This window comes from Oncorhynchus keta, chromosome 20 (assembly GCF_023373465.1).
Source record: "Oncorhynchus keta strain PuntledgeMale-10-30-2019 chromosome 20, Oket_V2, whole genome shotgun sequence".
Taxonomy (NCBI): Eukaryota; Metazoa; Chordata; class Actinopteri; order Salmoniformes; family Salmonidae; genus Oncorhynchus; species Oncorhynchus keta.
The window spans coordinates 9,598,708-9,614,866 of record NC_068440.1 but is presented as its reverse complement, the minus strand read 5'-3'; the positions used below and the strand labels follow the sequence as shown (position 1 = coordinate 9,614,866).

The following is a 16,159-nucleotide window of genomic DNA, read 5'->3' as shown; positions in this document are numbered from 1 at the left end:
AAAACAATTTATCTAAATTATTTACAGAAAATCGAATATTTTACAGATTTTAACTTGGCTTAGGTACCTTGAGGTCCAAAACACAGATGAACTAAAGCAGTATACCCAACAGTGTTTTCCCTTCACAATGTACAAACCCCACCTCTTTAAGGAATACCTAGGATAGGATAAAGTAATCCTTCTCACCCCCCTTAAAAGATTTAGATGCACTATTGTAATGTGGCTGTTCCACTGGATGTCATAAGGTGAATGCACCAATTTGTAAGTCGCTCTGGATAAGAGCGTCTGCTAAATGACTTAAATGTTAATGTTATGTTACAAACAAATAAGTGTTTCTAAATGCAAAACATTGGTCAATAGTCTTTGCCTGAGTTAGCATTTTGTTATAGAATATAACTGGTTATAACTGGCATGAACATAATGCATGTGTGTTTGGGGCAAATTAGGTCCACTAATGCTTTGCATCAAAACATAGCATTGTTAGGTCCTCAACACCCCATGGTCCATGGTCACCTTGGCTGAGCTTGAGTGACAAGAAGAAGAGAGGCTACAACAGACCCCATCCCAAGCCAAACTGCTCATTCTCAGAGGTCATCCACTCCTCGAATTCGCCGGGCAAGCTGAATGTCACGGGGGAACAGCGTTACACGCTTGGCGTGGATTGTACACAGGTAGGCGTCGGAAAACAGTAAAACAAGGAAAGCCTCTGCAGCCTGGAAGATAAATAATGGTGTCAAACAATGACCAGCAAATATATTGACAACACCATTAATAGGGATACAAAAAAATCAGAGGGGATTTTTTAAATTGTCGATATGTAAAAAATAAATAATAATGTGTACTATGATGTTGTTATAATCATTTTAAACTGTAAGAAGGGTTTAGAGCAGGGGTCTCCAACATGTCGATCGCGAGCTACCAGTAGCTGCAATTTTCACGTGTTCCACCACAAACTGTCAAAAACAAATCTCACAAGTATCAGACACCGCAAACTCCCAGATATTATTTAACCAATGCAACATTGACATTATCCCACCCCTGGTTAGCCACTATTTGCTTAAAAAACTAAACTTAACACAATATATGCCAATTCATTTCCAGCAATATTGCCCCTTGTCTATCAGTCCATGTGTAGCCACTGCCAGTTGAGGTGATAACCGTCTTGCAGGTTGACAGAAATACTTTCCCCAAAACCTTCTCAATTGAATGTTAACTGCAAAGTAGGCTTACCTGGCAGAATTATATGATGAGAAATTATATCATTTATTTGTTATTTACAAACTTTGCCATGAAATAGGCAGCAGCAGTACAGAAACATCACTAGACCGGCACACTAGAGTTGCATTTAAAAGGGCCAGATGTGCAATTAAAAGGGGAATTACACACAAATCCAGATACCAACAACAAAACATTGTCTCCTGATGTGATTTAAACATTGACTCAGAACCTCATTTTAAAAATAAATCTTAAAACAGTCAAATTAAAACAGACAATTCTACTGATTTTATAGTGCCCGCACTTGAGTTTTATTTAACTGTTTTTTTTGCGGTATATTGACAGAAAACACAGCACACTATTTTCTCTTGTACACTCAGGAGCTGGGGAAGAGTGGCAGGGGAGAGAAGAATGTGCTTGTTCGAAAGCTAGAGAAAAATGTGTAGCTTGTTTCATTTGAATAAAGTAGCTCACATGCTAGAAAATGATGGAGACCCCTGGTTGAGTATTGATATAACAGTTATTCAAATAAGCACAGGAGTGGAAAGCAACATACCTCCTGTAAGGCCAGAAGAGCGTTCACCTGCCATCTCATGAAGTCCCTGGTATAAGTATGGCACACCTCCCGAACCTGCGTAGACAACCTGAGTAAACAACCTTGCAATTTGCTGCTGTGGCAATTCTGTCATTTTGCAATGATTTTGTCCAACTTGTCAAGAAAATGCACTGACAAGGGAATGTTCGGTGACATGTGGCTTAATTGGTCGAAATTGCAAACCCCCTTATTGTAGTGCAGTGATTGGTCAGTTGTGTGAGATAATATTGCGATGATTTGACTGTTGTATGCGGTAATAGTATGGTGATTGGTCAAATATGCAAGCTCTCGGATAATATGAGGGAATTGTTGATTTTGCAACCCAAAAAGGGTAAAATTCACAGGGCTAACTATGTATTATCAACAAGTAATGTATTGTCAGACAGTGGCAGCATGCATCTAAGAATGTAAGGTGACTATAGACAAAATGGTGGTTGTAAAATCGGTTTGCAGGAGCCATGTGCTAACCAACCTCTACCAGACAAGAAAGGACAGAACCAGGGGTATCGTACCAGGCGTGCAAACGGTCCCTTGCGCAAAAGCAAGTTAGTGCTCTTCTGGTACTTGCGAATTTCCATCAGAGCCAGGGTGCCAGGGCGAAACCTTGTCTTTTTTTGCAGGGGGGGAGCTGGAACGGCAGAGGCTAGAGGGACCCAGATCATCTTTAAACAATGAGAACAGAACCTTATAATATTTCTTCATTGCAACACTTTCAACTAGTGGTCACATACAGTGCATTCATAAAGTATTCAGACCCCTTCCCTGTTCCCACATTCTGTTAGGTTACAGCCTTTTTTTAAATCCTCAATCTACACACAATAACCATAATGTCAAAGCAAAACTTGTTTTTTAATACCTGCAAATCTATTAAAAATAAAAAGCAGAAATACCTTATTTACATAAGTATTCAGACCCTTTGCTATGAGACTCGAAATTGAGCTCAGGTGCATCCTGTTTCCTTTGATCATCCTTGAGATGTTTCTACAACTTGATTGGAATCCACCTGTGGTAAATTGTGATATATTCAATTGATTGGACATGATTTGGAAAGGTACACACCTGTCTATATAAAGGCCCCACGGTTGACGGTGCATGTCAGAGCAAAAACCAAGCCATGAGCTCGAAGGAATTGTGTGTAGAGCTCCGAGACAGGATTGTGTCGAGGCACGGATCTGAGGAAGGGTACCAAAACATTTCTGCAGCAATTGAAGGTCCAACATTCTTAAAAGGAAGAAGTTTGGAACCACCAAGACTCTTCATAACGCTGGCAGTCTGGCCAAACTGAGCAATCGGGGGAGAAGGGCCTTGGTCAGGGAGGTGACCAAGAACCCGATGGTCACTATGACACGAGCTCCAGAGTTCCTCTGTGGAGATGGGAGAACCTTCCAGAAGGACAACAATGTTTGCAGCACTCCACCAATCACGCCTTTATGGTAGAGTGGCCAGATGGAAGCCACTCCTCAGTAAAAGGCACATGACAGCACACTTGGAGTTTGCCTAAAGGCACCTAAAGGACTCTCACACCATGAGAAACAAGATTCTCTGGTCTGCTGAAACCAAGATTGAACTCTTTGACCTGAATGCCAAGTGTCACCGTCTGGAGGAAACCCGGCACCATTCTAGGGTGAAGCATGGTGGTGGTAGCATCATGCTGTGGGGATGTTTTTCAGTGGCAGGGACTGGGAGACTAGTCTGTATCGAGGGAAAGATGAACTGAGCACAGTACAGAAAGATAATTGATGAAAACCTGCTCCAGAGCACTCAGGACCTCAGACTGGGGGCGAAGGTTCAACTTCCAACGGGACAACGCAGGAGTGGCTTCGGGACAAGGCTCTGAATGTCCTTGAGTGGGTCAGCCAGAGCCCGGACTTGAACATCTCTGGAGAGACCTGAACATAGCTGCGCAGCGACGCTCCCCATCCAACCTGAAAGAGCTTGAGAAGGATCTGCAGAGAAGAATGGGAGAAACTCCCCAAATACTGGTGTGCCAAGCTTGTAGCGTCATACCCAAGAAGACCCAAGGCTGTAATCGCTGCCAAAGGTGATTCAACAAAGTAGAGTAAAGGGGGAATACTTGTGTAAGTGTATTATTTCAGTTATTTTTTATTTAATACATTTGATAACATTTCTAAAAAGCTGTTTTTGCTTTGTCATTATGGGGTATTGTGTGTTGATTGATCATGGATTAAAAAAATTAAAATCAATTTTAGAATAAGGCTGTAACGTAACAAAATGTGGAAAAAGTCAAGGTCTGAATACTTTCCGAATGCATTGTACATAGCTAAACAAAAACAGTTTGCTTCAGTTTAAGCATTGAGAAGCCATGAGTCCAACCCATATTCCCCCTATTCTCCTCACCCGATGGTCTGCTCAGCTGTGGTGCCTTTGCCTTTGATGTTGAAGCAGTCGCGGTGGAGGCTGGAGGCCGACGCTTGGGTACTGCACCCTTGCGCCGGCTTGCAGAAGAACTGTCAGGATCGTAACGAGGCATCCTCCAATACTAGTTCACAAAACAGCGTCAATAAAGCCAGACTGTTGCCTGATAGTGAAGAGGAGATTCATTATTAGAGAGGAGATTCATTATTAACCATATAGGTTTAAATGGTCTTCGTCGTTAATCTTGCATGTAATCACACACACACACATACACGACCCTGTTAGCCATATGGTGTATATTGGAAAAGAAGAATAAAGGGTTGGACTCAAAATGCATACTGAAATAAAGAAAACTCCCCTTATGACAGAGGTGTCAAACTCATTCCACAGAGGTCCTGAGTATCTACTCGTTTTTGTTATTCCCTTTCAAAATTGTGTCCAATTTAAACCTAGACAACCAGGTGAGGGTAGTTCCTAACTAATTAACTTAATTGATTAATCAAGTACAAGGGTTGAGTGAAAACCCAGACACTCAGCCCTCCATGGAATGAATGAGTGAAGGGGTTCAATTAAGTTCGACCGGGCCTGCTGGTAGGCCTGTTTTACACCGGATGAAAGTGTATCGCATTCGATTTGGAACAGGGCTGCCTACCAGGAGTGAGCCAGGTGCCCCTCTGTCCGACAGCGAATTCGGTTCAAAACCAAAGTGACATAATTATGCATGTGTAATAATACATTTTATATAGCGCTTGTCAGTACAAAGGGGGCGGCAGGTAGCCTCGTGGTTAGAGCGTTGAGCCAGTAACTGAAAGGTTGCTAGATTGAATCTCCGAGCTGACACGGCAAAAGTCTGTCGTTTTGCCCCTGAACAAGGCAGTTAACCAACTGTTCCTAGGCCATCATTGTAAATAAGAATTTGTTCTTAACTGACTTGGCTAGTTAAATAAAGGTTAAAAAAAACAAAAACAAAAAAAACAGTAGAATCTCAAAGTCACTCAAAAAACAACATGTGTCAGTTCTTGGATGATGGTCTTCAACAGCATTAGATGATAAGCAGTTCGGAAAAGTAGTATCTTGAGCAGATGGAGCAGCCAGGGAGGTAGATAGAAACATCTGACAAACAGGCCACGGAGCTCTTCATCGGGCACCTTGTTGTCTTTGATGTTCACAGCTCCTTCTCTGTAGGCAAGTCCATTACTGAAATGTAGCACCCACCTGGGTGATGCTTCAGCGACTGTAAAAGCGGCAGAATAACCACTACTCCCCAGCAGTAGTCTGGAAAAGCCCCCTACGAGGCGAGCCTCTGCATCTCCTCACACCACTGTCCACTTCCCTCTAAGAACCGGGGTAGTTGGCCAAAATTCTGATGCTGTTGATGCATCATTAAAATCACACTATATTAGCTAGCCAAGCCAAAACAAGTTATCAAAAACAAAGAAGGTTTGAAAAATGCAGTAAAAAAACATGTAAAAACATTTACCATATTTACAGAGCTCTCTGCCTTGGCTACTTCAGCGCGCCATGACAAACACTGAATTATTGTAGTAGGATTCTTTACTCACATGCAAAAGTCATTGCTGAAAAACACTTTATCTGCCTTCCCAATTATTATTATTTTTTTTTAATTCAAACATTTATGGAAAATAGATATACGTTTCTGGACGATGCACCATGGTACCTTGTTGACATTAACGAGCAACGCAGATTACTTTTATATTTCATTTTTTATTTAACTAGTCAAGTCAGTTAAGAACAAATTCTTATTTGCAATGATGGCCTAGGAACAGTGGGTTAACTGCCTGTTCAGGGGCAGAACTTGCATCCTTCCGGTTACTAGTCCAACGCTCTAACTAGGCTACCCTGCTGCCCCAATAAGGGTGCTCCTCCCTCCCCGCTTTTGCCGGTGACATGACGGGCCATAGCCCAGTGTACCCCGGGCCAGATTACTCAAACCCCTCAGTGACGCGAGGGGTTAGGTCGGGTTCAGGGTAGGATTGTCTCAAGGGTCCCACTTAGCATCTACCATGGTCTGGTAACTCTGTTAGGCTCAGGCATGACATCGTGGGGTCACATTCAGGGGGGTGTTCTGATAGGTGCCACGTTCTTCACTACATCTGAAAGTTCTGAAGATATGCAATCTGTTATACATAAAACATTATACAACAGATGGGACTAATCCTGGATGCTGATTGGTTAAAACCTCATTCCAACCAGTGTCTGTTCCACAAGTTACCACCAGCTAAAGCTGACATTTAAATGCCTATTTAATCTGTTCCATCTCACTGCACAATCAACTCTCTCATCAGCCCAGCCAGGCAATGTATAAACTTGATCTCCACTATAAAAAGCATCTAGACATCTTCTCCCATTTCTGTTAGACTAGCATTTGATTTAACAGCAGAGGTTTTATAAACCTTGCTGTCAGTGTCTCCGACATTTGCAAAACTGTTTCAATATTGAAATTCGATCTTCAGTTGTCACTAATGAAAATGTTGGGAAGACAGTCAGCTTTTCTTAGCCAGTCGAAATCATGTATCAGCTGTTTTAACTATTTAGGATATAGACAAAGAAAACTACAGAAAACAGTTCAAACGAAAAGGCAGCTAGATGGCTGTATTTCCAGTTTAAAATGATTGTCGTAGCTGTGTTGTTGGCTAGCTCCTCAGTATAGTGTCCTGACAAGAGATGCGAAATCGCGCATCATTAGCTCATTCTTATGGACCTACTACTAGAAAACAGCTTAGACAAACGCAGCTAATTTGCTGTTATTCTGGCTGCAATGTTTGACATGACTAAATTAGTCGTAGTTGTAGGCTAGCTAGCATGCAAGGGATACGAACGTTGCCAGCCGGTACGGAACATTTTGAACGAACTACTGGGTCACGTCCATAGATAAAGAACAAAAAGACTCAACGACTGGCTCGCGTCTCTGAAAACCAAACCGATAGAAGGAACGATCCGCGACTTGACTATATCTCGTGGAAGTATGTGTGCATTCATCAAAATAACCTTTGGGCATTATCACTTAACGCTAAGTATCTGAACGTTCTGTAACGTTGCAGCGTCCTGAACATGCCTCTGAACTCAACCAGGGCCAAACTGGAAACAATGCAAACCCTCATTCACTCAAAAGTAACAAGCAGATAGTTAGCCAACTCGCCAAAAGGTACTTACATTAACTAGTTCTCTAGTTAGCATCGGGTTGAACCCATATAATTGTAAATCAAGAATTAAAAAACGGTAACTGGCACGTTCGTTTTAGGGAGTTAAGAAAGCTAAGTTAGTTTTTCATAGAGATTTGCATCTACTAAATTAGCTAGCATGCCACCGCTAACTAAGCAAACCATAGAGCTAACAACTTTTGAAAGTGTCGAAATTCCACACTTACCAGCCGATACAAGTCTTATGCGAAGAGCTTTTTGTCAACAATGCACCAAAGACTAAACCTCTCCTTGAACCAATGTGACCGAAATTCAAACGACGCTCCTTGGTATCCGTCTCCTCGCAGAGCCAATGAGATGTGTCGATGAGCGCATGAAAACGCCTTGTTTACCGTTACTCCAATGGGTGGTGTTAAAGAAAGATGAGCTGCATGTTTATTGGACAAGTCAGTCAGCTCGAGCATGTGATTTAACATGGCATTAACGTACAGTCACGGATACAACAATGAGCCAGATATTTCACCGGATGTATAAATGTGAAGCATCGGTTGGTTATAAAAAATATTTGTTACACTAGTAACAGCATATCTAGCAGTAGTATGTCATACTCAAGTAATATTACAAAGTAGCTTTGTAATAGTAAAAACAATTATACAGACAAAATCAACAGATTCAGGTGTGGGGTTATCATAGTGACTGATGTAATATTGCATGCATGTTCTGGTAGAAACAGGGCTGCCCAACCCTCTTCCTGGAGATCTACTGTCCTGTAGGTTCAGTCCAACCCTAATTTAGCATATCTGATTCAACTAGTTAAGGTCTTGTTGAGCAGCTAATTAAATTAGGGTTGGACTGAACCCACAGGACTGTAGATCTCCAGGAAGAAGATTGGGCAGCCCTGTGCTAATAGGTTTAATAAAAACATCTAAATGCATTAATTGTATTTTGGTAGTAAGTACCAGTCAGGATTTAGAATCAAAGTAGACATTTTTACTAATGAGTATTGGAATTCATGTTGGTTTGATAAAACCTGTAGCAGCATAGATTTTACTGAGTGTCCATAAGCTGAATTGATTCATCAACAATGTCCAGAGGCAGGGGTATGACAGTCTTTGTTAAAACTGCAGTGGTCCCAGGCTTGTACGTGTACTGTGCTTCTCTGGAAATGGGCAAAGAGAAAGGAAAAAGATATTGTAATTCCCATTATGAATAATCAAGTAATAATCACACAATTGTGTTGGTTGTAGCCCAGTAGAAACTTGGATGGCTCACTTTTTCCCCTTCTGGGATGGTTGGTCATAGCCCCTAAGGTACTGAACCCCTGCCTGAGTGATGACACACAGGTCCACATTACTGCCAGAGCCTAAGTCACAGAAAATCCCAGCAGCAATGGCATCCCGCACCAGCTTTTTAGCCTCTTCTAGCTGAGCAAGAGACAGATAAGGCAGGTAAGACAGGTGAGCAAGACATTGTATGAAATTAACTGTTTAATAAAAATTAACTGCATCTCACTTCCAGGTTTGGTCTGTATCTGTCTTCAAAGATAGAAATAGCTGCACCTGCTCCTGAACCTGCAAATACAACGGCAGTACTGTTACCTTTTTCTAATGTTTCAATATTCAATGCAACTTACCATTAGAAGCTCTTCCCACAGCCCAGCTGAATTAGTTGATGGCAGATGATTACCAAAGACAAACAATACAGGCATCCATCTGATTATGCTAGACTGAAACACAAGGACATGGTGCAACAAAAAAAAAAAGTCTCAATCGCTGACAAAGTCAAGCATTGACTAGATAAACAAATGGAGATCAATACCCATAGTAAGGAATGGTAGTTTGTCATAGGAGCCGTGTGGGTAGACACTGTAGAGGTGAGCACCAGTCACATCCACACCGCCAACAATCAGAGAGGAGCCAATATGTCCCTGGTACCTGGAATGGAAGCATTGCAGAAGCCACAATTAAGGTGTAGAGAGCTACAATGTAATAGCATCATCAATGTGTGATAAAATTGTAATCAAGTGAGGGATTTGATATTGAAGGCACTATTGTGGTATTGTTGTCTATTATGTCATAAGGTGAATGCACCAATTTGGCTAAATGACTTAAATGTAATGTAAATGTATTATGGCCTGGAAAGTAACTAGATTGTCAGCATTCAAACCATGTTATGAGAATGGCCACTGTAGAGGTCTTATTTTCCCATCGTCACAGACTCATTCATGCTCTCTCACCTGAAGAGCATCTGTTTCAGTTGTCGGGTAACCGTGACAACAAGGGGAGGACGTCCTGTGCTGAGTGAGTGCAGCTCCACATTGGATGACATCATCTGAGTGGTGACTTCCGCATCTGCAGCCACACCTGCGCCACAACAGCTACAATAAAAATTGAGATTAGTGGGTGAAACATGGTGGTTCAAATAGACTTCAACAAAATCCCCAGTCTGTGCATGTCATTGTACAGGGGCTGATGCTCAGCTACATATGGGTTACACAAGAGACACTTATACTGTACAAGGTCTATTCTTTGTGGTACTTACTAGATGTTGGGTGCAATGTAGTGGATCTTCATGCAATTCTTGTCAGCTACCACCATGTCATCAGTGGCTCTTGTGTCAGCTCCAAGTATCACCCCATCCTGTGGAGGGAGGAAACGCAAACTATAATCATACTTTGTGCGGAGTTCAATCTTGAGACCACTACATCACGGAAAAAGTGTAAGTAAACAGCTTTTATCCAAAAAAGTGTACATTCTGACTGATTCTCACCTACCCTGAATACTATGACCACCAGCGATGGTGGTTCCAGTCTTCCTTGCCTTAGGAGAACTGTAACCAAGCTGCGACAAATTCCCCTCCAACACAACATTCCTGCAAAGTGAGAACTTGTTATTATGCAATGTTGGGTATATTTAGAGAAGCTGGCTTCGTGTTGGCCTAAGCAGAGCCCGGCCGATCACTGGGGCCAAGCTTCCTGCCACCCAGGACCTATATACACAAGGCGGTGTCAAAGGAAGGCCCTAAAAATTGTCAAAGACTCCGGCCACCCTACTCAGTGTTCTCTGCTACCACACGGCAAGCGGTACCTTAGTGCCAAGTCTAGGTCCAGTCTAGGCCCCCCCCTCCCCCTTTTTTTAACGCTGCTGCTACTTGCTGTTTTATCTATGCATAGTCACTTTACCCCTACATACTGGCTCAATTACCTCAACTAACCTGTTAGCCTCGCACAGACTCGGTACCCCATGTATATAGCCTGGTTATTTTGCATTACTTTTTTAAAATTCTTTATCGCCCCCCAAAAAAAAAAAAAATGTCGGGCTATAAACCTAAGCCTACTAAAACCAGAAATTAGTCAGGAAATCTTCCTCTGCTAAAACTATTTACATGGTAACAATGTAGGCCTACAGTAATTATCCTGTTTTAAACTACGATAGTGTTAATTATTTTTCTGCAGGTTCACAATTTTACAAAAGCAGACAAATTGAATAAAATTCATAAAATTAAAGGACAATTCTGCCACTTTTCAACCTCAATCTCCTCCAGCACCAAACCTGTCTACAAAAAATGGTTATTGGTTACACACATATTTAGCAGATGTCATTGCAGGTGTAGTGAAACATTGTGTTTCTATGATCTATGGTTAAAAAGATAAAGGTTCTAAAATTGTTTCATCACAGGGTAGGATTAGAAGTAAGTGATTTTCAAAACCTGCGACAAGGGAAGGTATTTTCTTGGTTTCCACATCCGTGAATCTCAGTGTTTGAAAATGTTTTTACTTGATGTCATCTGGTAGAACGTTTTAATTTTTTTCTATAAAACATAGAAAATGTGCCCTTTTCACATATATGTTAGCTCCTCCCACCAGCCTCCTTTGGACTATAGGAGGGTGGGCATTGTATTTGGTGGAATGGAAAAAAAAAATGGACCGGAGTCACACGTGGTTGCCATATGTTTAATACCATTACAATCAGCCAGTCCTAGTATAGTTCTTCCCAAAAGCATCTGGTTGACATTGGTATTGTGCTGAGATAATGAACATTGGGTTGACAAGTAGAGTTGCCCTTTAATTGTGCGCGAATTGGGTCTCGACCAATGTTATGGTCTTGACTCGAACCCATGGCATACACCTCAAAAACTGTCCCAATAAATAATAAAACATGAGTTGCAGTAAATGTTACTCAAATTACCCTATGGACCACTAAGAAAGGAACTCACCTGCGAGTGTTCTCAAAGGAAAAAACAGCGCTTTGAGGTTGGGGAGGTCGAGAATTATGGAGCATCTTCAATCAAACTGGGCGAACGAATCCACAACTCGAGAACCCTCAGGTGAAAGGAGAGCGTCTACTGCACTTCACTTTTCAACCACTTTTACTTTGTTAAACGCTGTCACGGTAAACTGTCTTGGTTGGATGTGTCAGCGTTTCGTGGGGTGAACTTTCACTTTCAATTTTAACACAGCCTCAGACGAATCTAAATACAGTATTGTCATGGCTAGAAGGTTACAGCTTTTGTCAAATTAACTTCAAAAGTAGATTTGTTTTTCATTTTAGCTAAGCCTTTCCCTAGTCTTAATCCTCCTAACCTGCTACGTTACTTATGCTAACCTGCTGCGTAAATTCTAACTTGCTGCAAAAAGTCCAATCTGAAACTGTATCCCATCTTGTCAAAACAGAACAAAATGGATTCTCAATGGCTGGTTGGTTGATAGGAACGGGATCCTTGGGCGTCCCAATTCTGATGTCACCGTCCGGGTTTGGACGTCCCAACTCCATTAACGCGTCGAGTGCGCAAGCGTTGCAAAATAGATTTCGGGAATCCATGTTATTCAATTATTGCACCCACACTGCTCGAGCGTGTCAACGAGCGTCTGCGTTGCCAAGGGATAAAATATAACTCATTCCTATTTCTGATGCCGATTACGCTGCAAGTCCTGCCTCTCCCCCTCATTGGTTTATAGACGCAGGTACCCACATGACATCTCATTGGTTATACCCACGTGAAAGTGGACAAATGACTGCAGGAGTGGCATTTAAAGGGGTGTAGCTCTGCCTCTTTCAGGTGGACGTGATTGTTCTTAACAAGCTTTGACAGAGGTGTGTGGCGACCAATGAGGGGAGGGCTCCCCTCCAGGTAGGAGGAGAGTGGGCGGGGTTTTGTTCCAAAAGGAGGATGGAGGAGAGAGGAAGCAGGAGGTGAGCCAATCTAATTGATAAAAGGCCAGCGACTCTTTCCTCCTTTCCAGGTAAACTATATGACTGAGCGACATGACCACTGCATGCCGCACCACGTGCAATGAGAATGGAGGGCCATATTGTGGCTTGATAAGGAATGTGAAGCAGAAGACACTGATTTATGTCCCTTTTATGTTCAGTTTTTTTCCCTGCTGCAGAATTACAATTAGATTTGGTTTGGGGAAACTAATGTTGAAGCAGACCCACATTCTGAGTTGAGCAATTCAGCACTGGGAGCTGTCCATGTGCAAACAGAGTCCATGGTGTTCATAGGCTGTTCAGTTGAAGAACGTCTGCTACTAGACCACTGTGCAATGGCATTGAGGGCAACATTGTATAGGCTCCAATCAACAACAAAAAAATACCAACATTTTACTAGTCTAATTAATAATGGAGCAGTAGCATGAGCTTTCCGTGATATTGACCTTCATAAAGAAAAGAAAACAAAAAAATGCATCATGACAAAAAAAGAAACAACAATTTGCAATATTTAGGTCTACTGCAAATCTCAACACCCATACTGCCAATAATTGGTACGGGAATCATTTGTAAAGTAACCAACATTTTCTTTGTTTAATGCCTTTATTGCCAAATTTGAGCTTTTTGCTAGAACAGAAATGCAGTATGCTCATTTTTTTGTCTTGTCAGATGATGATCGATGTCCAGTGGATGGTGTTGGGTAGATCTCCATGCCTTCCAAGATCAGCAATCGACCGTAGAACTGTCACTAAACCTGTGATCTCTTTCTGTCCCTGCTTTAGTTTGGGGCGTCTCTGTGTGCTACTGGCTACCTGACTGTGGTTATTGGTGACTAAGGGCCCAGATTATTCTGATCCAGAGTTGGCTGTTCAGTTGACTCCTGATCTCTCCTCTAAACCAGTCTTTGTGGATTTGAGAGCACTCTCGGGCGACGGCGTTGGTCGACAATGGCACCTTGGCCAACAGGCAGGCATGGGCAGTGGTCCCGGAGTGTGACAGATCTCCCGTCCGTTTACCACAGTCATGTTGACTGCGAAATCCGCCCATCCACAAAGAAAATTGCAGACGTCCGTGTTGAAACCCAGGTCTGTCAGACACTCGTGCTTACTGGTGTCCCCTCGGCACTCCTTCATGAAATTCTCCATGAGGTTATTGAGGACGAGCCCAGTCAGACGGCCAACAATCAAGGTAAACTCGTCTGTTGTGTCGTCCTCCCACTGCTTAAAGACACTCTTATCTCCAACATCTTGAAATGAAGTGAAATCAGAGAGATCTACAGGGATCCGTTTAGACTTGTAATACTGCAGAACTTGAAAGACATTATCGCACACATCGTTGATGAATCTCTCTGCCACATTGAGCCAGAAGGGTGTTATTCCGGTTACTTGTTCTAATTTGTCCATGTTGTAGCCATGTCGCCAAGCTGCCTCAAGTGGGTTGGCAACGGCTTGCTGCAAGTAAATGAAAGAACTGACAGGGATTTTGAAAGTACAGTACCAGTCAAAAGTTTGGACACACCTACTCATCCCATTTAATTTCATATTTTCTTTAGTATTTTCAAAAATGTTTAATAATAGTGAAGACATCAAAACCAATAAATAACACATATGGAATCATGTAGTAACCAACAAAGTGTTAAACAAATCCAAATGTATTTTATATTTGACATTCTTCAAAGTAGCCACCCTTTGCCTTGATGACAGCTTTGCACACTCTTGGCATTCTCTTAACCAGCTTCATGAGGTAGTCACCTGGAATGCATTTCAATTAACAATTGTGCCTTGTTAAAAGTTCATTTGTGGAATTTCTTTCCTTTTTAATGCATTTAAGCCAATCAGTTGTGTTGTGACAAGGTAGGGGATACAGAAGATAGCCCTATTTGGTAAAAGACCACATTCATACTATGGCAAGAGCACCTCAAATAAGCAAAGAGAAACGACAGACAATCATTGCTTTAAAACATGAAGGTCAGTCAATCTGGAAAATGTCAAGAACTTTAAAAGTTTCTTTAAGTGCAGTCGCAAAAACCATCAAGTGCTATGATGAAACTGGCTCTCATGAGGAACACCACGGGAAAGGAAGACCCAGAGTTACCTCTGCTGCAGGGGATAAGTTCATAAGAGTTAACTGCACCTCAGATTGCAGCCCAAATAAATGGTTCACAGAGTTCAAGTAACAGACACATCTCAACATCAACTGTTCAGGAGAGACTGCATGAATCAGGCCTTCATGGTCGAATTGCTGCAAAGAAACCACTACTAAAGGACACCAGTAAGAACAAGAGATGTGCTTGGGTCAAGAAACACATGGACATTAGACTGTGAAAATCTGTCCTTTAGTCTGATGAGTCCAAATGTGCGATTTTTGGTTCTAACTGCCGTGTCTTTGTGAGACGCAGAGTAGGGTAATGGATGATCTCTGCATGTGTGGTTCCCACCGTGAAGCATGGAGGAGGAGGTGTTATGGTGTGGGGGTGCTTTGCTGGTGACACTGTCTGTGATTGATTTCGAATTCAAGGCACACTTAAACCAATATGGCTACCACAGCATTCTGCAGGAATACGCCATCCCATCTGGTTTGCGCTTAGTGGGACTATGTTACTGTAATTTAATTATGCCAATGTGCGTTCATCAATTGAAAGCCCTTAATCTATTTTATGAGAATTTCTAAGATTTCTTGTTTGCATAAAATAGACGCAGACCAGTCTTTCAATAATAGGTAATATAATTTATTCTTGGAGCGCGCTCCTACTTAATTACGAGCAGCAGTTTATATAAAGGTCATGAAGTCATTTCATTGCTTTAACAGAATCCCCTCCTCTCGACCGGGACAAAGTGAGGTGAAAAGTTCATTCTAACTTACTAACACACTCCCAGATAACTTTTGACCCCTCAACATTATCGATCACCACTGAACTGACAGTTCTAATTAACAGAAAACTTAGGAATGCACTCACTGTCTTATCTAAAAACCCCAGAGCTAAGTTTCTGTAGGGTCAACCATAGGCTAACAACCTTATTTGTTTACTCAGTCCCTAACCCATTCGTTTCTTCCTAGTTGGAATGGTGTTCATTAACTTTAATTACTCCTTGTCCGTGTCACACAATCCCTCCCTTCTTATGAACTCATAATGGCAAGCGTGTACACAGCTGTCATCAAGGCAAAGGGTGGCTACTTTGAAGAATCTTAAGTATAAAATATATTTTGATTTGTTTAACACTTTTCTTGGTTACTACATGATTCCATATGTGTTATTTCATAGTTTTGATGTTTTCACTATTATTCTACAATGCAGAAAATAGACAAAATAAAGAAAAACCCTTGAATGAGTAGGTGTGTCCAAACTTTTGACTGGTACTGTACATGGTTATTGTCAATTGCTATACAAATTAATGTGATACTGTATGTCACTCTGTTAACATACATTATCTTTGTAACACATTAGACTCTAAATGACCAATTTTTTTACATACCTTTTGCAATAGTGCCACCACAGGGTTCACCACAGAATTCACCACAGGCTTCAACACAGGGTTCACCAATGGCTTCATGTGGACTTGCTGATCAGGAACCTGGGTTGGTACAGGAACCTCCACCTGGGC

The 16,159-nt window shown here is 41.8% G+C and overlaps 1 protein-coding gene and 1 pseudogene across 4 annotated transcripts; both read right to left on the bottom strand.

The window, feature by feature from the left end:
- Positions 1-184: 184 nt before the first annotated feature.
- LOC118399326 (histone H3-like centromeric protein A) lies at positions 185-7,726 on the bottom strand. 4 transcript variants are annotated; one of them, XM_035795336.2, is made up of 5 exons: positions 7,575-7,726; positions 4,169-4,349; positions 2,323-2,453; positions 1,772-1,846; positions 185-713 (listed from the first exon to the last, which is right to left on the bottom strand). In XM_035795336.2, exons 2-5 carry the CDS (start codon positions 4,299-4,301, stop codon positions 585-587), a joined length of 468 nt encoding a protein of 155 aa, XP_035651229.1. In that variant the 5' UTR covers positions 4,302-4,349; positions 7,575-7,726; the 3' UTR covers positions 185-584. The 4 variants fall into 4 exon arrangements, with proteins under 4 accessions (XP_035651229.1, XP_035651233.1, XP_035651230.1 ...); XM_035795340.2 differs by having other exon boundaries at positions 4,169-4,310; positions 7,575-7,715; XM_035795337.2 differs by lacking the exon at positions 7,575-7,726 and adding an exon at positions 7,361-7,568.
- Positions 7,727-7,754: 28 nt separating this feature from the next.
- Positions 7,755-12,303, bottom strand: LOC118399331 (proteasome subunit beta type-7-like; annotated as a pseudogene).
- Positions 12,304-16,159: the final 3,856 nt, after the last annotated feature.